The following is a 22,078-nucleotide window of genomic DNA, read 5'->3' as shown; positions in this document are numbered from 1 at the left end:
AAAAAACTCACTGTTTTCCCCTAAACAAATCCATGCTGGTTTTCCTTAAATAACCTACATTTGCCCAAGTTACTACTAATTTTATCCCAAATTACCATCTCTAAAAGCTTTCCTACAACTGAGGTTAAACTGGCTGGCTGGTAGTAGCTGGGCTTATCTTTACATCTTTTTTCTGAAAAAGGTGTAACATCTTCAATTCTCCAGTCCTCTGGTATTACCCCTGAGTCTAAGGAAGATTGGAAAATTATGGCCAATGCCTCCGTAATTTCCACTCTCACTTCCTTCAGTATCCTTGGGTGCATCTCATCTGGTTCTGGTGCCTTAACAACTTAAGTACAGACAACCTATCCAACCTATCCAACACCACCTCCTTAGCAGTTTTAAACACTTCAGTATCTGAATTCCCTCCTCTTTCATGATCTGGGCAGCATCTTCTTCCTTGGTAAAGACTGATGGAAAGTGTTCATTTAATACCTCAGCCATGCGTCCTGTCTCCATGGGTAAATCCTCTTTTTAGGTCTGTAATCGGCCCTCCTGCTCCTCTTGCCACCATTTTACAATTTTATGTCTATAGAAGACTTCTGGATTTCCTTTTATGTTAGTTGCCAGTCTCTTCTCATAGTCTCTCTTTGCTTTTCATATTTGCTTTTTCAATTTCCCTCTGAACCTTCTGTATTCAGCCTGATTGTCAATTGTATTATCCACCTGATATCTGTCATAAGCACACTTTTTCTGCTTAATTCAAATCTCCATATCTCCTATCAGGGAACTCTAGATTTGTTTGCTCTACCTTTAGCCTTCATGGGAATATACCTTGATTGCACTTGAACTCTCTCTTCTTTAAAGGCAGCCCATTGTTCAGTTACAGTTTAGCCTGCTAATCTTCGTTCCTATTTATTTGAGCCATACAAGGGCTGCAGGACTTTCTGAAGAAGGGACCTTCTCAGAGTAACTAGGGGTGGGCAATAAATGTGCTTTTGTCCTTTCTCGATCTGAGGTCTGAGGTGGGTGTCATACTGGCAGATGCCACTGCCTCTCCGGTGACGCTGCTGACTACGGAAGAGCTGCCGGCCTCTGATTGGCCGGCCGCTCTCAGCAGGCGGAAATCCCACCCTCAGGGTCCTTGATCCTGGGGAAAGGTCTGCTGCTGGCCTATCAATGCCTGCATGGTACATGATGCAACAGGCCTCCCCAAAAAGAGGTCATGCGGGTGCCTTGCTGGCTCCCCAGCTGGCAGTTGAGGCCCCTGCTGCCTCCACAAGATTCCGCCCTCTCAAACTACCTGAATTCAGAATGAAGTTCCCTTATTTGACTTGAGTCTGTGGGTACCTATGCCACTTTGGTGCATCTCGTGAATCAGATAGAAGGAGGGACCAGCTGCTCAATCATCATCCAATGCCATGGCCTAATGGCTTAAGACATAGGGGTGCATTCTGGGTTGGTTCTCCAATGTAATGCATGGCTGCTGTGTAAAAGTTTACATTTTTAAGAAATAGCTTTTTAATTTTTACAAAAATATTCAGCAAAATCCAGGAAATTCTAATTGCTTTATCTTATTCTTGATGGATTTATTAGTGCAGCATTTTTAGCCAAACAGTTCTTCCTCAATGGAAATGTCCTCATGTCTGCCCAACCTCTAAGAAATGTAATCCTTCTTACCTTTCAAACGACTAGTCTGTTGTGTTTGGATGGCCTAATCTGTGATTGATTGCACAAATTTGGCATGAGTGTTCCACTAAATACTTTATTGTTTACAATTCATTTCTAGAAATGTATCCTTTATGTTTACAAACCTCAATTGTCTTGTAATATAATGGTTAAACAAGACTATCCTGATTCCTATGCCCTTGGAAGGACCAATGAATATATTGCTTCTTTCAATTTTTAAAAGTCACATGTTTTGAAATGCTAATGCACTTGTCTGAGATTTCTGCCCACTACTTTTAGAGAGGCATTAACCCATGCTACAGGCTACAGTTACTCCACAACTTTGGTAGAAGATCAGTCAAAATCCTGGAGAAACAATGCAAACAGCTATTTCTACTAGTTTTAACTGAAACTTCAATGGAGCATGGAAGCTGTCAGCTCTTGACACTCCAGCCAACAACTACAACCTCGTACCTTTCATCAGCCCACCCTTACTATAGTGTTCTTCTTTCAATACTCTTTCCCTCAATATTGCCACTAAAAAAAGATGGTTCTCTCTTTTATGCCAAACACTTTTTATCCCCTCACAGTCTCTTAATTATGTACAGAACCTAACCCTGTCCCAGGTTTGACTATTTCTCAGATATCTGGAATGACTATATCCCTGTTCTTTCGAACTCTTGGAAAGAATACAAGAAAAAACTCATCATCAGATGGACAATCATCTCTCAACTCTATTCTTCTCATTTTTATTGCTACTATTCTAGTTAGTCCTTTAAATCAAGCTGCTTTGCTCCCCCTAAACTCTAACTCACTGGCCCAAGTGTTCCTTCCCTTGAGATCCTCACTGAGTTGAAATCAAGCCTCATTTCACACTCTTTTATCCTGTGCCAGGAACTCAAAATTGCAATATTTCTTACCTCCCTCCTCAGCTTCTCCTTTCCCCATCACCTTCAGGCCAAGCTTAGTATCAACTAATAACTAGTTCCTGATTTTTCTGATCTTTCCTTTTGCCCTTTAAAATTTGCATTAGGGGATTTATCTTGGTTTGTCAAAAAAGTTGGCAGAGAGAAGGATTTTGATTGATTAATCCTTTCAATGCTCCATTTATATTAATAATCAGCTTCAAGCAGAAGTTGTGATCTAAATCGAGTGATGCACAAAGCCCCAGGAGCAGGAAACACCACTCCATAAGAAGGAGTCAAAGTGCCACTCAGGGCAAATATGAATGTTGTTGCCTGTGTTAGATGACCTCAAGACCTCACTTTATTCGGCATTCAGGTGTGTAGAGCACATATGTAGTTGCACTCTTCAAATATAATTACGCCAGATAAGGAAATAATTTGTTCAGAGTGTTTGATGTCAGATATTACCTTTGTTGATGAATCAACGACTGCACCTCTCTCCAGTAATTCCTGCACAAGTTCCACATGTCCTTCTTTTGCTGCCAGATGCAATGCATTGAGGCCATTCTGCAACAGTAAAGTACACATACCATTGTATAGCTGCATATCAATATCACATGAACACTTACATTCCAATGGACTAATGCGAGGATAATACACTAAATCCTTCAGTTAAAGTGGCATATTTATCCAAGTTCATTTTTATTAGTTTATTGAAATGTTTCATGGCAACCAATGTCACACTGAATTCCATCATTGCAACACTTGTGTGTATTATCATCATGTTTGAAAATATACAACCTTTTTCATCAAATCTCTCATCTTGCAAATTTAAAATGAAGCTATTAAGACATATCACAGCCCACTTAAATAAAATTATTCAAAAATAAAATACAATAATTCAATAAAATAAAATAATTCAAAAGTCACGTCAATGCTTGTTTCAAGAGTGGATAAAACACTTATATCAGACATACTGTCCTGTGTTAGCCATTCAGTATTACTGGCAGAGACGTATTAAAAACTCTTTGTACCTTAGGCACCAAAGACATTTGGGAATCTTATGCACCCCCTCACTCAACCCTCCACCCAGCCTCAATCCATGGTGGTGTGTTCAGTTTGGAGCTTTACTCCGGCCCCTCAGCCGTAAAGGGATTTGAAAGCAGAACTCTTTAAGATAACATGTAAAATATGTTAATATATCCAATGAAGGATTAAACTTCACCTCTAATATCTAGACCGTCACGTTAATTGGAAAATATATCAATCAATCAAAATAACTTCTGATTGGAACTATCTGACCACACTATTACTAGCATTTCTGGATTTCAAGATGCAACCTGCATTAATTTTTTATTTTCCTTTATCTTTTGCAAACAGTTGTGAGAAAGGAGTTTGCTCCCTTAAAACAATTTTCTAAAAGAAATGAAATTGCATCTGAATCGCTTTAAAATCTGGGTGATGAACAGTTGATCCATTTTAAATCTTTTAAACTGGCTGGCAAGTAAAACCAGAGCAAAATTGTGTTCCTTTATACATAAATTAAGATAGAAAGTAAAACCAACGTGCTGTATAAAAAGAATTCAGGTTGCATATGTAACTACAACCTGTCTAGTCCAGTTGTAGCCAATTGACTAAAAAAATCATTCTTGGGATTTGGGTGTCCCGACAAGGCCAGCATTTATTGCTCATCCCTAATTGGCTTTGAGAAGGTGGTAGTGAGTCACCTTCTTGAACTGCTGCAGTTCGTGTGGTTAAGGTACTCCTACACTGCTGTTAGGCACGGTGATATACATCTATCAGAATGGTATGTGACGTGGAGGGAAAATTGAAAGTAGTTGGATGCCCACGTGCCTGCTGCCCTCTAAGCGGCAAAGTTTGTAAGTTTGGAGATTCTTTTTGAGACGCCTTGGCGAGTTTCCTCAGTACACACTGTAGATCGTAAACACTGCAGCCACGGTGCAGTGGATGTTCAAAGATGGTGGATGGGTTATCAGTCAAGCAGAAGGTTGAATAATATCAACCTTCATGACTAGATGGGTGCAGCTGAAATAACACTCAAGTACAGAGTCTTCCATCACACTTGTGGCATACCTTGCAGTTGCTGGAGAGGCATGGGGAAGACACAAGGTAAGGCACTCCCCAAAGAATATCCAGCCTCTGACCTGTTATTGTATTTACATCACTTATGTGGTTGTCTAGTTCAGTTTCTGATTCATGGTGACACCTGGGAAGTTTATGGTGGGGATATTAGTGATAGTGATATCAGTGAAAAGTCAAGAGAGGTGGTTCAACACTTAAGACTGAAACTTCCACACTTTGAAAATTTTTGGGCATCAGGACCATTTTTGGGTCCTGATCCCATTTGCAGCAACAGTGGGACTTCAGGCATGATCTTATGTGAGATGGTCAATTAAGAATCTTCTTCTGGAATCGCCATCCAGGGAAGCCAGGTGGTTTCTGGAGGAAGGTGGTGGAAACAGTGAAGCCCATTGCTAAGGTGGCTGCCAACCTTCACAGTGTTATCAGTGAGATACTGCTAAGGAGCAATCAATAGGAATTGTAGGGACATAATGGAGGCACCATCATTATCAGGGGAGTGGCTGGCAAAGTACCAGTCTCAGCATTATCTGAGTCAATCTGCAGGAGATCCTCACGCTATGGCAAGCCTCTTATATGGGAATTCATCAGCCTTGCCATATCTTTCCTGTAAACATTAAAAAAGCTTTATAATTTCACACAGCTTCAACCTCCCACTGTGCAGCCACTTCCCATGAGTTGCCGAACTGCTGAGACAGCGCGAGCCCTTGTGGCACTGGAAAAATTGCCTAGTGCTGGAAAATTGCTGAAAACTGATCCTTTAAATACCTTAATTGGCATTCTGCCACTGATGTGTTAGTTGCTGACACCGGACCCGGCCAACCCCTAAGAAAAGCAGCTGGAGGTGAAAACTAATCAGCGAATCGGCCCAACACATTTTTTCTAAATTTGCTTAGCCTTCCCCCACCACCACCACAGCCATTTCCATCTCCAAGGACCTGGGAAAATTATTCCTAATTCCCCTTGTTGTTGGAGCTGGTCAATGCCTGGAGGTGTGAATGTTACTTGCCACTAATCAGTCAAAACCTGGATGGTGTCCAGGTCTAGTTGCAGGAACAAAAACAGAAAATGCTGGAAAAAGTCAACAGTCTAACAGCAACTATGGAGAGAAAAACAGAGTTAACGTTTCGAGTCCATATGACTTCTTCAGAGCTAAAGAGAAGTAAAAATGTGATGGAATTTATACTGTTTAAGAGGGATGGAGCAGGTGAAGCTGGGTAGAAGGCCAGCGATAGGTGGGGACAAAGAAGGGATTGCCAAAGATGTCATGAACAAAAGGACAAAAGGGTGTTAATGATAGTGGTGCTGGCTAAAGGAGGTGCTGATGGTGGCATTAAGTTCAGAAAGCAGAATGTGATAATAAAGAACAACACGAACAAGTGACAGATGGCCCTTATGGGGGTGGGGGGAGGGGGTGGTGGCGGTGGGAAAAAAGATTGAAAATAGGATAAGAGGTGGGGATAAAACAATGAATAAAAATGAAAATAAATAAAAATAAAAAAAGTGGATAAAAAATAATTTAAAAATGAAAATGAATATTGAAAAAAGGGGACAAAAAAGGGGTGAGGATGGAGGAGAGAGTTCATGGTCTGAAGTTGTTGAACTCAATGTTAAGTCCGGAAGGCTGTAAAGTGCCTAATCGGCAGATGAAGTGCTGTTCTTCCAGTTTGCGTTGGGCTTCACTGGAACATTGCAGCAGGCCAAGGACGGACATGTGGGCATGAGAGCAGGGTGGTGTGTTGAAATGGCAAGCGACAGGAAGGTGTGGGTCATGCTTGCGGACAGGCCAAAGGTGTTCTGCAAAGCAGCCACCCAGTCTGCGTTTGGCCTCTCCAATGTAGAGAGACTGCATTGGGAGCAGCGAATGCAGTAGACCAAATTATAGGAGGTGCAAGTGAAGCGTTGCTTCACCTGAAAGGAGTATTTGGGCCCTTGGATGGTGAGGAAGGAGAAGGTAAAGCGGCAGGTGTTGCACCTTCCACGATTGCATGGGAAGGTGCCGTGAGAGGAGGATGATGTGTTGGGTATGATGGAGGAGTGGACCAGGGTGTCCTGGAGGGAACGATCCCTACAGAATACTGACATAGTGGGTTGGGGGGGGGGGGGGTGCAGTGAAGGGAAGATGAGCTTGGTGTGTGTCATTTCCAGAGTGCTTACCCTTGTCCTGCTATAATCACATTCTGCTTTCTCACCTTAATGCCCACCACCAGCACCTCCTTTAGCCAGTACCACTACCATTAACACCCCATTGTCCTTTTGTTCATGACATCTTTGGCAATCCCTCCTTTGCCCTCATCTAGCGCTGGCCTTCAATCCAGTATCAGCTGCTCCAACCCCTTAAACAGTATAAATTTCATCACATTTTTACTTCTCTTTAGCACTGCAGAAAAGTCATACAGACTCAAAACGTTAACTCTGTTTTTCTCTCCACAGATGCTGTTAGGCCTGCTGAGTTTTGCCAGCATTTTCTGTTTCTGTTTCAGATTTCCAGCATCTGCAGTATTTCGCTTTTATCTAGTTGCAGGAAGCTTCCAATGGGATGTAGTGAATTAGATGTATTCACATTTTTACTGTTCTTGATTATTTCTGGAAACTACTTTAAAGTTTCAAGATAGCTGATTTTCTGCAGTATCCAGGGGAGAAATTTCTTTCTGCAAATTCAAATTTTGTTAGCAAGAAATATTAATGTCAAATCATAAAACCCTTCTTTGCACCCATACAGGGAAATTTAGAATGAGTTATTAAGTTCACCAGCTGATATATAAGAGTCCTCTGCGAGTGAGCACCAGGTTCCTCTAAAATAGATAAGGCGTATTTCAGCACATTGTCATTGTCATTAATCCTCAGAATCATGGATCAAGTCCTGTCAAGATTGGGGCTGGGGGTGATCATGCTTAGAGCAGAGAAGGCGGGCCATGGTCCACAACACAAGCGTGCCCAGCAGCAGATGGGGCATAGAAGATACTTGAAGCTCATGTGTAACTTTACAACTGCCAACCACCGTGTTCCCAATTCAGTCAATAAGAGAACATTGTTAAATTGAAATAGTTTTAATTTATTTGTGTCACTAGGTATGGAAGCCCATGAGATCTGTTTTTACGTTAGTCTTTTTCATACCAGTTTACTGGTTGATACGCTCCTTTGAAATAATTGTTCTGTATTGATGTATCCATGCAATAGTGCATTAGTGGCCCTGACATGATGCAAATTTGGCGACTCCAACTTTCTTGACTGCTGCTGAGCTTCATAAAATGTCTGGTTAACTGCAGTCATAAAATACCAAGTACCTAAATCAATATAAAAGAGATGTATACCACACAATTAATTTATATTTCATTACCTCTGCTTTATAGGAAATAATGTATCACTTCTTCTATGATTTTAATAGCAGCCACCATCTATTTCTCCAGTGAAAGTTCTCAAGCTAATTTAGTGATTAGATGAACTAAAATGTGATACCATGGATATAAAAGCGCAGTAGGGACAATGAAGCTTGCATGGCTGATGAAATACTGTGCTGGATTTTGCATTGGGCAGGGGGTGTCGATAGCAAAATGTCAGCTTTCACCCTCATTACCCCCTTGACCGCAACTTCAGAATGTCAGGCAGATGCAGATTAGTGTGGAAATCCTGAAGTTGTAGTTTGGCACTCGGTTTTGACACATGCTGTGCTGTGTGTATCCCACCATCCCATTACATCCCCAGAGCCAGCAATCACTTAAATCAGTGAGAATTTTAACTCTCCTGCTCCCACAATGTCACTTGAAACCCCTTTAAAAAGTTACACCTTGTTCAATCAGGTGTGACTGAGGTTTTAATGGCAGTGTAATTAATAAACTTTGATGAAAACAGATCTGGGGCTGGAAACATATTTTTATAATCCTGGAGTTCTGTTAAATGATTAACCATTAGGGCCCAAATCTTCCTATCTCTGGATTATGAAGCTCAGCAGCAGTCAAGAAAGTTGGAGTCGCCAAATTTGCGGGACTTACCTGGATACTTACCCAGGAAAAGTTAGACAATTTAAAACCTGGTCTAACAGCTGGTTGACTTTACAACTGACCCCTTCAAACACCTTCTCCCCACCGTCTGACTAGCCTCCCAACCACATGACTACCCCCTGACCAGCTGCCTAACCTCCTACCACCCAACTATCCCCCCAACACCCTGAGCATCCCCCCAGGCACCCGATGATCCCTGCACCATCCGCCTACATCCCCAACCACGCAACAGTCTACCCAACCACCCAACGATCCCTGCACCACCTGACTACATCCCCAACAACGCAACAGTCTGCCCAACCACCCGATGAACCCTGCACCATCCAACTACACCCCTGACCATCTGATTGTCCGCTCGACCACCCGAGTACCTCCACAACCTGACTACTCCTGACCCAACCTGAGTACCTTGACCACTCAACTACCGTCCCCGACCACCATATCCCCGACAACCCGACCACCCCCACCTATCCGACTACACCCTCCAACTAAACCCCCCGACCTGACCGCCAGCCCAGCCCAACTACTCCCCGAGCATCTGACTACCCCTCAAACCCCGAGACAACTCGCCCAACCCGAGCTAACTACCCAATGACCCCCCCCAACTACCCCCTGACCCAACTACGCGCTCACCCACCTACCCACCTCACCCAGCTATACACCTGCCTGCCTCAGCCACTCAGCCATCTGTCTACTTACCTACCTCATCCACCTCACCCACCTACCCACTCACTCCCCCTTTCACTCATTCATCCATTCACTAACGCACATTCATTTATTAAAAGACTTGGACCTTACCCAAATACGGCAGCTAGTGTTGTAAAAAGGGGGCGTGTCCCCTCATTCCCTCTTCTCTCCTATGCTCGCTGGACTTACCCGGTAGAGACTGTGCTGCCCATTTCTCCTTCAACTGGGATCGGAAGATCCCAGAAGAAATGAGCAGTTTTGTTAGGTCAGTAAAAACTTCGCAGACAGCAGCAATGTGCTAAGCATTGCCACCGACTGGCTGTTTTACACTATTCTTTAAAAGCTTTTTCAGAATAGTTTAGCTTCTACTTTCACCCGATGTGTGTGTCTCAATCTTTAATCTGCCCTCTGTAAAAAAAACTTTGAAAAGTGATTTTATTTTACTGCTTTTATTTTCCTGCCTGGGTGGGTGTCTGTGAAAATCTTTTTATGTGATTGGCTGCTCGGACATCACTCCAAACTGGGAAACTCCAGTAACAAACACTGCAGTCACAATACAATAATAGAGTGGAAATTCTCACCAGGGAGAACGCTGGGTCTCTTAGCCAGACTTACTTCATGGTCAGTGCCGAGCACCCTTGTTTCAACACTGACTGCAAAATCTGGCCCAATGAAACATGGACAAGTCAAGGAGGCTAATGTTGAGTTATTTTATGAAGATGACCATGCCTGTAAGTTTCTGTGGAAACCTCCCTGCTCACTACCCTAACTTTACCAGAACACAGTAGAAACCCCACTTATGCAAAAGTAAAATTGGATTTCCATGACATTTCTAGCATAGTTCTGACAGCAGACTGGAAGTGCTCCAAGCAAATTCCTGACATGTTTTTACGAAAGCCATAGAAATTTTCAAGAAAGAATTATTCCCAAATGCTAAAAACTGTGCATACCTGATTTGATGTGTTGATATCTATCCCTCCTTTGAGGTACTCGAGCACTTTATCTAGATTCCCTGCTCTGGCAGCACGGAGGAAGCTTGCATTGCTGTCAGACTGCAAAAAAGAAATACCATCAATTAGCGATACAATTTGCTCCACTAATGGGATACACACAATAAAAGGGAATTCCAGACAGTCAGTGGTAAATATTAATTTGTGGGGAACTATAAGAGTATGCAGCCTTCATGCTGCAAACCAAGTAAACCACTACTGGCTTGAGGCTGGTTATATTAAATATTGTTTTTTTCTATTACTTAATTTCTTGAACCTTTAAAACTGCAAATTATTTTCTCAAATAGAGCAATGGAATACTCCATTCAGGTCATATGCATTTGGTCGTGTCACACAGAATTGTTAGCCACCTTGGATTGTATAAAAAAAGTTCCTGTAAAGTGTAATCGCTCCAGTCTGATTATAATAAAGCCTGTCCAAATTATGCGCCCATCATTTACAGTACAGCAGAAATTACCTGATAAACATAAAGGATACTGAATGAAGGAAAATATGAAGAATAAAACTCATGATTGAGTAACTTCTTGGCAACCCAGAATAATCAAATTCTTTCAGCACAGACTGTTTTTCAAACAAAGGCATTTAAAACTCACAAGGAAATCATTAGTAGCTGCTTGGTTGCGTAAACCCAAATTATGATTCAAAGTGACGCAGAAAGGGCAAGTGGTGAAAATACACCACAAACAAATCAGCATATGAAAAGAAAAATGGTGCACAGATTTCATCATAGCTCATCCGTTTTGCTTTATATGCCAATATGCTTCCTGTATGTTTCCAAAAATTTTGATTTTAATTACAGATTTCCAATGTTTGTACCTTGTCATTTCAGATGGTTATAGAATTCATCCTCTGGTAGGGGTTAAATTGGACAGCACCCAAAAATGAGTGCGATTACCACATGTCTATGCAATGTGATGCTGGCACTACGCCAATTTTGTGACATTACTATGATTGTAACAAGCAGCCAGCACTAAAAACATTGTTCAGCAACTACAAGCATCAGCAGGTGGTCGGGGGTGGTGGGGAACAAATCATGAGAAGTAAATGCAATTTAAAAGCCAGCCTACACTACTTAAAGCCATCCTGCATCTCTTAAGTGGATCAGCATTGTGCCTGGAGCCAGTGGTGGATGTCCTTGTATAAGTTGTTCTGATGTTGAAAAAGATTCAATAAAGGTATAACCTTGGGAGAAAGCATGCTTCAAGGTTCTCAGACACTGCAATGGAGATCTTGGTGGAGGAGGTGAAAAGGAGAGAAGTGCGGTATGGTAGGGGGCTAGGAGGCACTCCAGACAAATGCTCAGAAGGAAGTGGGACCAGATAGCTATCAAGGTCAATGCCAGGAGTAAAGTCCCAAGGAGCTGGAGTGGTCAAAGTCAGTGAATATATCTTGACCATAGTCACAGAGCAGCTGCACTTGGAGGAAGTGGAATCCCTTTCAGTGCTGATATAGGACAGAGTTGACATGTGGCCCCTGCAAAGCAATGTGTGTGCAGTCAGTGGTACTCTGCACCTTGAAAAGCCTGGAGAAGGAGTGTGCTCACCCCATTTGCTTCTTTCTGGCAAAAAGAATGCAATGTATTCAGCCCTCTTTGAATAGAGATCCTCAATGACCTCCTACACTACAGTGGAAGGCAAACTGAGAGATGTTGTAAGTATCTCTAGCTGCACTCCAGAAAGAGCTCGACCCATAAAATGTCATGTCCACAGTTACTTTCATGGCTGCCTTAATGCTGGGTCCTTGCACTGCACTGAGCTTGCAGTAGTTGCTGCAGCAGGTTTTAGCGAAGACTGTCCCTACTGAAGTGCAAACATCTCACACGTAGTCCTCCCTGGTAGGAGAACATCCTGTGTCCTGAACAGCCTGGTCTGCTGTTGCAAGTCCTTCTCCCCTCCTACTTCCTCTTCCCTCTTCTAGCAGCTTGCCCTGTTCTGTGTGATCTCTGCTCAATCTCTGAGTTATGCTGTATTCAAAGGGAAATGCCTACTTATGCACTCAAGTCTGGGTGCAATTGATTTGTGCAAAACCATTGAAGCCAGAACAAGGTCCTTCAGCACCACACCCTACGCAGCCCCCGACCCACCCCGTGCCCGGAATGAAAATCTCGTGTTTACTGCCACTTTCTCCCAAGGCGGGCAGACCGAGCCAGGAAATTTCCTGGCTCCTACCTCTAGGATGAAAACCCAACTCATACTCTGCCTTGTGGAAATGCTGAAGGGTAGCACAGGTTGACTTGTCCTACAATTTTCACTCACCAGGAATTGTCATCGCCATGAGCCCACACATCAGTTGAAAGCCATCAGCCTGTTGAAACAACTGTACCCCAGGTAAAACATTGCTTGACTGACGGCTGTAATCTATTCTGTCAATTGCACAATGTTTATTGACATAAGATAAAGAGGGGTCAAGTGCTTGCAGTTTCTACTATTGATACTTTAAAGGTTCTGGATGATGTACACTTTCAAAGGGCTGTAGTAAAAACAGTTCTTTTTAGAAAGTTATGGAGGAATGAAGTCTTTTAAAGCTTTTTTATACATACTATTATCACTATAGGGTTCATTGGTTCTGTGCAGTGTGTATAGTGGGTGAATGGCATGGAAATACCATAGATTGGCATGGAGAGTATGAGGGCTCATGGGGAGTGGTTAGAGGGGCATAGCTTGACATGGAGGGCATGAGGGGCCATAGGGGTTGGATGGTGGCATGTGTTTGCATGGATGGGGCACGGGGAGTATGTGGGGTTTTTTTTATTCATTCATGGGATGTGGGCGTCGCATCTATTGCCCATCCATAATCGCCCTTGAGAAGGTAGTGGTGATCTGCCTTCATGAACTGCTGTAGATTAGGGGTGTGAGGGTTGATAGCTAGAGGGCTGTTCTTTGTTTTGCTGTCATTATTACAAATGGAACGAAATCCCAGATCACAGAGGGAGACCTTTTAAACAGCTCACCTCGGCACCTGGCAGCCCCTGTGGCTACCTTCCAACTCTTTCTGGGTGTGGTGGGCCCACCTCCTGTTATACCCCTGTTACCACCCCACCCCATCCTCCCCAACCCCGGGAATGAAAATCCTGTGTTCGTTGCCACTTTCTCCCAAGGCAGGCAAGACCAAGCCAGGAAATTTCCAGATTCCCGGCCCTAGGATGAAAATCCAGCTCATAGCTTGCTTTAAGATCTCTTGTGGGGGAAATTCCAAAGAGCAGCACAGGTTGACTTGTCCCACAATTTTCCCTCTCCAGGAATTGACATCACCATGCATCATCTCCCCATCCTACCCCAGGGACAATGCCAACCTAAGCTTATTTTTTGTAACTCCCAGCAGCCATTTATGGAGCAGGATCTAGCAGGGTGATAATAGATTAATAATAATAAATAGATTAGGGTGTGATACATGGAGGAGCCTGTGGTGACTGAGATAAAACACACGTGAATCAGTTCTCAATCTCCAGAATAGTCTTGAAGCATGCCCTGCAGTTGTTTTGGAAATAAATATGGTAAACATACCAGCCCCTCAAGACCACAACTCTATCAAAGATCCTGGTCAAAAATAAAAACAGCCCATTTTTCCCAGTGAAACTCAGTGTTCAGGGATGGTATGGACATATTTTTGTGCAATGTTCAATATTTTGCTTGAAAATTTGTAATTGTTTTGAATTCCAGCACTAGGTACGTCAATAAAAAGGCTACAGTTTTGATTTAAACTATATTACGTTCAAAGGGCTGAACATCAAAAACCCTGCCTCTCAAATTCTACCAATGAAACAGCTCAAAGAAATGCTGCACTGCAGTGACACACTTCATTAGATTTTTTTTCACATCCTCAAGCATATCTCCCAGAAAATAATGTAAAAATGCCATTAAAACAGATATGTATGTAGAGAACATTTCCTCAGGGCAGTGTGACTATCTACCATATTTTTCTCCAGCTGCTTTTGTTTAATTGAGTTCCAAAAGAGAATCAAGTCCAGCAATGCTGCAGTGCACCGAAAGAAGACGTGGTAGTCTGCATTAATACGTAATGATGCCCTGCAGCTCCTGTTAGTCAATCACTGCTCCAGCATTACATATGATGCAGTGGTACAGTGACACCCTCCACAATCTGCACTGACAGAGGCGTGGTCATATATATAGCAAGGACATCAGAAAGTTTCTATCTCTGTTGGGTTTCTGCAAATTATCTAACCATGTTTATCAGTCAAGTAAGGAGATAAAAGGCAGGGTCTTTTTTTTTTTACACTGGTCCTGGATATTGAACAGTTGTCTGCATTTCCATCAATGGTATTTCACCAAGCTAACTGAGCTCAGAGTGCTGTATATTGCGGCATTGCAGTATTCATGTGACTCTACCAGTCCATAAAGTCTGCACCAATGGAAAACCTGACTTTACTAATCCCATAGTCTGTGACCACTGCAGTTTCAAAGATCACTCTCTTCAATGGAATCTCAACTGAATTAACTTCAATGTTCAAAATATTACTGTATATTATTTGAAAATGCATTACATAATCTACATTTATTTGTATAGTTTCCCTGCCCATCAGACTAAAAATACATAAGATGTACCATCTTATTTATGTGCACAATCAAACCAATAACAGTTTGTTTTCCTGCTTCTACAGCGATGATTGTTATCATTACAGACATTACATTTACTTTGTGGAGAAGGCGGCAAAACTAAAATCAGTCATGGAAGACCTTGACTTTATGAATCATTATAATCCTATTTAATCATGAGAGTTGAGACCCTACCTAAGAATACTCCTTATATTATTGCTGTTATACTGCAGAAAACCAGTACCGACTTTGAGCAGTTTACAACCAGCACTGTAAAGTTACTCTGCTGGCTCTGCATTCTTCTCTAGTCAAGGAATTAGAGTATTAACATGCATGCACAGAGCTACATTCACCTCCATCAAGTGTCATTTACATTTTATTGGTAGTGAAGAGGTAAAATGGCTGTTGCTTCTCTTCTGACACTATCAAAATTGAAAATCAGCAAGTTCAAAATGTTCCAAAAGCTTGGGAATGTCTTAAATCTCACTTTTCGTGGGGTGCAAAAGTCCTGTTTCTTTTTTATGCACCCAAAGAAGTTCAACCATGGTAAGCACAAGACAACTAAAAACTATAATACTATATTTGAGTAACAGCCAGTAAAGAATATGTATTTTAAAATTACAAAGCTGATACTTTTAAGTTCTTCATTTTCAATTTTCTTTTATAGTACTTGAGAATTCATTGACCCTGAAAATCCAGGGGCTTTTTGATTGCTGAAAGCTTGATTTTCCACCAGAAGAAATCCACCAGGATTTGGATTAGAAGATGATTCTGCTCGATTTTGCCTAATTTATTCTGACACTCTAAATCCTGAACAGGGAGGCCATTGAATGGATCTTCTGCCCATCTTCCCCACATTAAGGGAAGATAATAGGAGTTCTTAAGCTTCCTCAGGAAAAATTATGTGCAATCAATTTTCACACAGCAAAATACAACAAATGGTAATGTTTTTAGGTGTGGGATACATGTTGGCACTGAGTCCTCTATTTCCTTCGAACAGTGCCATGGGACCTATCACATCCACCCTAACAGGACTGACTGGGTCTTGGTTTAATGTCCCATCTAAAAGATGGTACCTCTGACAGTGCAGTACTCCCTTGCTGCTATGCTGAATTACCAGCCTAGATCTATGCACTAAATTCTCTAGAGTGGGACTTAAACATACAACTTCTTGACTCAAAGACAAGAGTCAAGGCTGACACTTGCAGAGAGAAATAGGCATTTCTCACTCTGAGAGATAATTAGTACAGGTGAAGGAGGTTCATCTTTCCAGAGGGTGCTGTTGCGGCAGACTTGATAGCATTATTAAAATAAATTAATATCTTAATAAAGGTAAAATTGGACACTTTCTGAGAAGCATTCCAATCATATTATGCCCTATTTTCAGTGGCATTGCATTAAAGGAGGAGATCAAGAGCAATGTTCTTTCTAGTGTTCTTTCAGTGTAAGTGGTCTGTTTCTTGCACTGCATGGTCCCTTTAAGATTGACGCATGGCCTTGCAAGTGTGCAACTTAAAGGCACCATTGCTTGTTCATGGCCTGTGCTGCAGATTCCTGATTACTGCTTGGCTGCACCCACACAGCTTAGAGGGAACATTAATCAAGAGCCAGTGTGACAACAAAGTGCCACTGAATGTTTCTGTTAGCCTAGACACATCTACCCAACAATGAAGATGATTCAGAGACAGCTAGTGAGCCATATGCAAAACTTTTCCATCTGTTGCCCTGATCATAACTGCCTAGCAGCCACATCTTCATTCCCACAGGTTCTGGAACTCAGTATGCTAATGAGTCCCAAGAGTTAATTTGGTCCAAGCCTCACGATGGTACATTGTGGGTACATCATTCCTATCCTGCCAACATATGCGAGTTAAAAGCAGGGCTGCTGAATTTGCACCCACACAGTGACCTCCATCAAAGTACCAGATGAAGTATTCTCCCTTCTTGAGTATCCATATAGCATATAGCATTGCTTGACTGAGAGGACTGTCTGCTCATCTGCTCTCCTCCTAATGGTAAGTGTGCCGTGAGAAAGTAACATGGTGCTCCCTTCCAGATCGTGCCTCTAAGTAGAAATCTAGCCTCCATTCACATTTACCCATGACAGCATAGCTGAGATCAGGCAGATGTATTTGGCAGATCAATATTTCTGTCAGTTTTCCAGGTTTTTATGGACTAGTTTTGATTGTCACTGGGGGTCAAAGTGGAATTTCCTGATTCACCCTTTCTTTGTCTAGTTATTTGCTTCTCTTAGAAGGATGCTAGTGAATAGGGAATGTTGGGAATCATAATGCTAAGGGTGCCAAGATTCTATGAGGCAGAGTCAGTGGACAAGCTGGACTTTACTTCTATGATTTTCTTATTTTTGTATACTCGGAGAAAAAGAGCAGACATTTAGAACATTGAACAATAGTGCCCTGGATAGGAGGCTCTGGGCTGCATGGTATAGCGCTTTAGAGTTACAACCTAGTTCCCTGGTGAAACACTAACTCACAAAGACCAGAGGTTCCCAGGCTCAATTTTTATCCTGTGCCCATTTCATTGATTTTGTCCAGAGGAGTAGTTGTGGTCATACAACTGGCCTCAGCATCCGTGGATGAAGGAAAGAAAAATCAGCCATAGTTCCTACTTTTTATTATTAAACATGTCTCCCTTAGAACCGGGTGAGAACAGGATCGGGCTTGACTAATATGCCCACCACAGTGGAAAAGCCTATTGATGCTCATTATCTAGGGCCTGAATCTTCTGGTCGGCATGTGGGGGCGGGCATCGCACGCTGAAGCGTAAAATGACATGTGGTGACAAGGGGCTTTTGTCCCGACGTCACGGCGCGTCATTCCAATCTTCAGTTCAGCTGGTGTGCACCGAAGTCGGCTGCGCGCCCGCCGAACTTGTCAAAGGCCTATTAAGGCCATTTTTCAACTAATTGAGCTGATTATCTGGGCTGCCCATCCGACCTTAAGGTTAGTGGGCAGGCGAAGAGCCCAGGCGGCCTTCGCATTTCTCATGAAACTTCATCCACGGGCAGGATGAGGTTTCGAGAACGCTTTATAAATTAAATTTAAAAATTTATAGAAATACTTAAATATGTTCCAGCTCATGTGACACTGTCACATGAGGGGACATTTCTGCGTAATTTTTTTTTCTTTTTCACAATGCTTTATTCTTAAACTAATCTCCCTGAGGCAGCTCCGTGCCTCAGGGAGATTTCTGCGCTTTTTTGCGCACATGCACGAAAGAGCGCAGGCCCCGACTTTCCCTCCTCCCTCCCGCCCGCACAGGTAGCGCCGAGTGCTTCCAGGTGCGTGTCACGCGGGGCGGGCCTTAATTGGCCTGCCCGTGTAAAATGGCGGCGCGCAGCTGATCGCAGGTGGCAATCAGCTGTGCGCCTGCCCACACTCGCTCCCACCCAGCCCGCCCGATAGAGGGAAAATTCTCCCCTAGGTTTATGTGTGGAGGCTGGCCATGTTCACAAGGGCTACTAGAACCCCAGGAAGATTTTATTCAGGAGAAAAAGAGAAGTCATTTGATAAATTGTGAGGACCCTTGTGCTTTGGGGAAAAGCCTGTATTTTCTTTTGGGAATGTCCCTCTAATTCCAAAGTGAAACTGGATAGTATTATGAAAAGGGGTAAATGGACTTCCAGCAATTATTTTACTTCCAAGAAATGCCCACGTGACTTGAGGTTGCTATGGGAATGAAAACTAAAAAGCAAAGGTCAAATAGACATCTAATTGGGTGATCCAATTATAGCTGGTCTCAGAAGCTGCAGTTCAGAATAAATCCTGGTGAAGAAACAGGGAGAAGACTCTGAGATTAGGGCAGGGACTATTTTACTGCCTATGTTACACAGTTGGAAAATACAGTGAGCTGAAGACAAGGAGAGCAGGAGCTGTGGATTTGACGAGCCCACCACTGCTGCTGTTTCAGTTTTGCCAGAGCTAACTACACAGTTTAAAAGTTGCAGATGGAGTCTCTTGGGATTCTATGCCATCAAGACTGTAGTCAATCTAACTAAGGAGGTTCTGCAGGGGTGTGCCATTTGGGTGTTGACCGTACCCGGTAATTTAGGATGGAATATGTTGTTGATTAAAGTGACTTGTGTGTCAAATCCATTGAGTAGGAAGTGAGAGATCCTACCTGAGTTGGAAAGGCTGTGAGGTTGCAGATGATGTCACATTTGTGTGGGAAGTGATGTGAGTGCTTGTAAATAGGTGAGGCATATCTTAGTTGCAGTGACTATTTAAAGTGAAATTTATCTTTATATTTGAAATATCATTTGCCTATTAATTAATGTTTGAATTTTTTTAAGGAATTATGATGATTTAGTTGGCTTGTTACAATAAAAATTTTAAAGAGAGAAATCTTGTCCATTGGTTTTCATTCCACTGGCATCATGGGTATTCCTGTCTTTTTAAAAGTTATTTGTATCTACGGGAATCATAACAAAATAAATTTGTCCATAAACTGGTTTCTGATACAAGTTAGCAAATGTCTCTAACATTGCCGACTTGACTGTAACCACGCCTTGCTACCCAATGAACTAGTCAATGAAAGCCTGTGCAACACAAAACAATTTCACATAAACAGGGTCAATGTGACCTTTCCAACTAAAATATCATAGAATTTTATGTCACAATGTATTGTCACAACAGTCTGATCTGCACAATATGGCTAGTCACATTTCATGACAGTTCAAAATACCACGATATGATAATCAAACACGGTATCACTGATTTATTTGGCTCATTTATCTTATTGTGTCTGCTTAGTGAGTGGCAGAAGACTGAAAGGTCTATAAATCCTCCTTCAATCTGTAAAAATGAATTTGCCAACAGGTTAAAAAAAGCTACTCAAAATGATTAATAGTAAATGACTAGTCCACTGCTTGCAGCAAAAAAATCCATAAAATTCCTGGATATTTGAGCCCAGTAAAGCAGTCATCTATGGACTGATATTGTGCAAGGTCCCAGAGAAGTACTTTCTCCTCGTTGAAAACTGGGTGAAGGCTGGTGTTTATTCTTGAATTGCCTGGTTAAAACTAGTATTAGTTTCATCTGTTGATAATCCAATCTTAACTGCTTCAACATGGCAACCTATCTCTGCTTGAACAAATTGTGTATTAGGGACATCCTGTTACTGAATAAAAACTGCAGTTTGTGGCAGTAAATTGAATTTCAGTATTCTGGAAATTAAGAACTTGAGAAACAGACAAAATTTAAGATTATGTAATAATCGTTGAGGCATCTGGTGAAAAACAAGCTTTTATAACCAGACAAACATTGTTTGGAGACAGCTTCAACATAAAGCCATAGACAATTCCATGCAGCTTAATACAACGAGATTTGTATTAAGGCTAAGCCCTTGTGGCAGGTATACGTTTACATATTAGCAATTATCAAAACATTTAGACACAATTTGTGGTTGTAGTATGATTTTCTTTTGTCAGTAAAATTAGCAAATCTAGTTATAAGATACAACTGGGTCAATTAATTTAGTGGACTGTTCACCAAATATTCTTGTTACTATGGTTTTCACAATAATTTACTGAAAAATATACTTTCACAACAACTGGCAAAATTTTCCTTTTTAAATTGTAACTGTCCTTCAAAATTGAACCAGACAGAGAAAGATTTGCTCTACGACCTTGTTTACAAAGAATGTATTTTTCCCATTCTCTCAGTTCCTTCGTCTTCGTCGCATCTGTTCTGATAATGCCACTTTCCAAAGCAGTTCCTCTGACATGGCTTCCTTCTTTCTTAACCAAGGTTTTCCACCCACGGTGGTTGACAGGGCCCTCAACCGTGTCCGGCCCATCTCCCGCGCATCCACCCTCACACCTTCCTCTCCCTCCCAGAAACATGATAGGGTCCCCCTTGTCCTCACTTATCACCCCACCAGCCTCCGCATTCAAAGGATCATCCTCCGCCATTTCCGCCAACTCCAGCATGATGCCACCACCAAACACATCTTCCCCTCACCCCCCCGGCGGCATTCCGCAGGGATCGTTCCCTCCGGGACACCCTGGTCCACTCCTCCATCACCCCCTACACCTCAACCCCCTCCCACGGCACCTTCCCATGCAACCGCAGAAGGTGCAACACCTGCCTCTTTACTTCCCCTTTCCTCACTGTCCAAGGGCCCAAACACTCCTTTCAAGTGAAGCAGCATTTCACTTGCATTTCCCTCAATTTAGTCTACTGCATTTGTTGCTCCCAGTGTGGTCTCCTCTGCATTGGAGAGACCAAACGCAGACTGGGTGACTGCTTTGCAGAACACCTTCGGTCTGTCCACAAGCATGACCCAGACCTCCCTGTCGCTTGCCATTTCAACACTCCACCCTGCTCTCATGCCCACATGTCTGTCCTTGGCCTGCTGCATTGTTCCAGTGAAGCTCAACGCAAACTGGAGGAACAGCACCTCATCTTCCGACTAGGCACTTTACAGCCTTCTGGACTGAATATTGAGTTCAACAATTTTAGATCATGAACTCTCTCCTCCATCCCCACCCCCTTTCCAATCCCCCCCTTTATTTTCCCAATAATTTATATATATTTTTCTTTTAAATGTATTTCCATCCATTATTTTATCTCTACCTTTTAGTCTTTTTCGATTCCTTCACCCCACCCCACCCCACCCCAACTAGGGCTATCTGTACCTTGCTTGTCCTGCTTTCTACCCTTAATTAGCACATTCCTTAGATAATATCACCACCTTCAATACCTCTTTGTCCTTTTGTCTATGACATCTTTTGGCTATCTCCACCTATCACTGGCCCTCTATCCAGCTCTACTTGTCCCACACCCCCTTAAACCAGCTTATATTTCACCTCTCTTCTATTTTTACTTAGTTTTGTTGAAGAGTCATACGGACTCGAAACGTTAACTGTGTTCCTCTCCGCAGATGCTGCCAGACCTGCTGAGTTTTTCCAAGTAATTTTATGTTTATTTTTGAAATGCATTTTTGATGCTGCTGTGCATTGGGAAATATAACCAATGTGTGCAAAGAAAGCTAATATTTATGTCAATTTAAATTCAAAACTGAATCTGCAAACTAAACTTTGGATATTTACATTAAGAATTAGTGAAAAAATAGGGAGGGGTTTTATTTTTCAGTTAAATTCCCACACTGCCATAACATCTTAATAGAGGCTTAAAGGTTGATATGCACTCACA

General features: G+C 42.3%; 1 protein-coding gene across 6 annotated transcripts in view; it reads right to left on the bottom strand.

Moving 5' to 3' along the window:
- The window catches only part of LOC144681248 (ankyrin-2-like), an 866,008-nt gene that overhangs the window by 362,866 nt on the left and 481,064 nt on the right, over positions 1–22,078 (bottom strand). For all 6 annotated transcript variants that reach the window (XM_078542889.1, XM_078542897.1, XM_078542890.1 and 3 more), the window contains 2 exons: positions 10,291–10,392; positions 3,021–3,119 (listed from right to left, as the gene is read on the bottom strand). In XM_078542889.1, the coding sequence (XP_078399015.1) occupies positions 3,021–3,119; positions 10,291–10,392 (201 nt within the window). The remainder of the gene's footprint in view (positions 1–3,020; positions 3,120–10,290; positions 10,393–22,078) is intronic.

Source organism: Cetorhinus maximus, chromosome 1, assembly GCF_964194155.1.
Source record: "Cetorhinus maximus chromosome 1, sCetMax3.hap1.1, whole genome shotgun sequence".
NCBI classification, from domain to species: Eukaryota; Metazoa; Chordata; class Chondrichthyes; order Lamniformes; family Cetorhinidae; genus Cetorhinus; species Cetorhinus maximus.
Note: the sequence above shows the minus strand (reverse complement) of the source record. Positions and strands in the feature narration are given on the sequence as shown.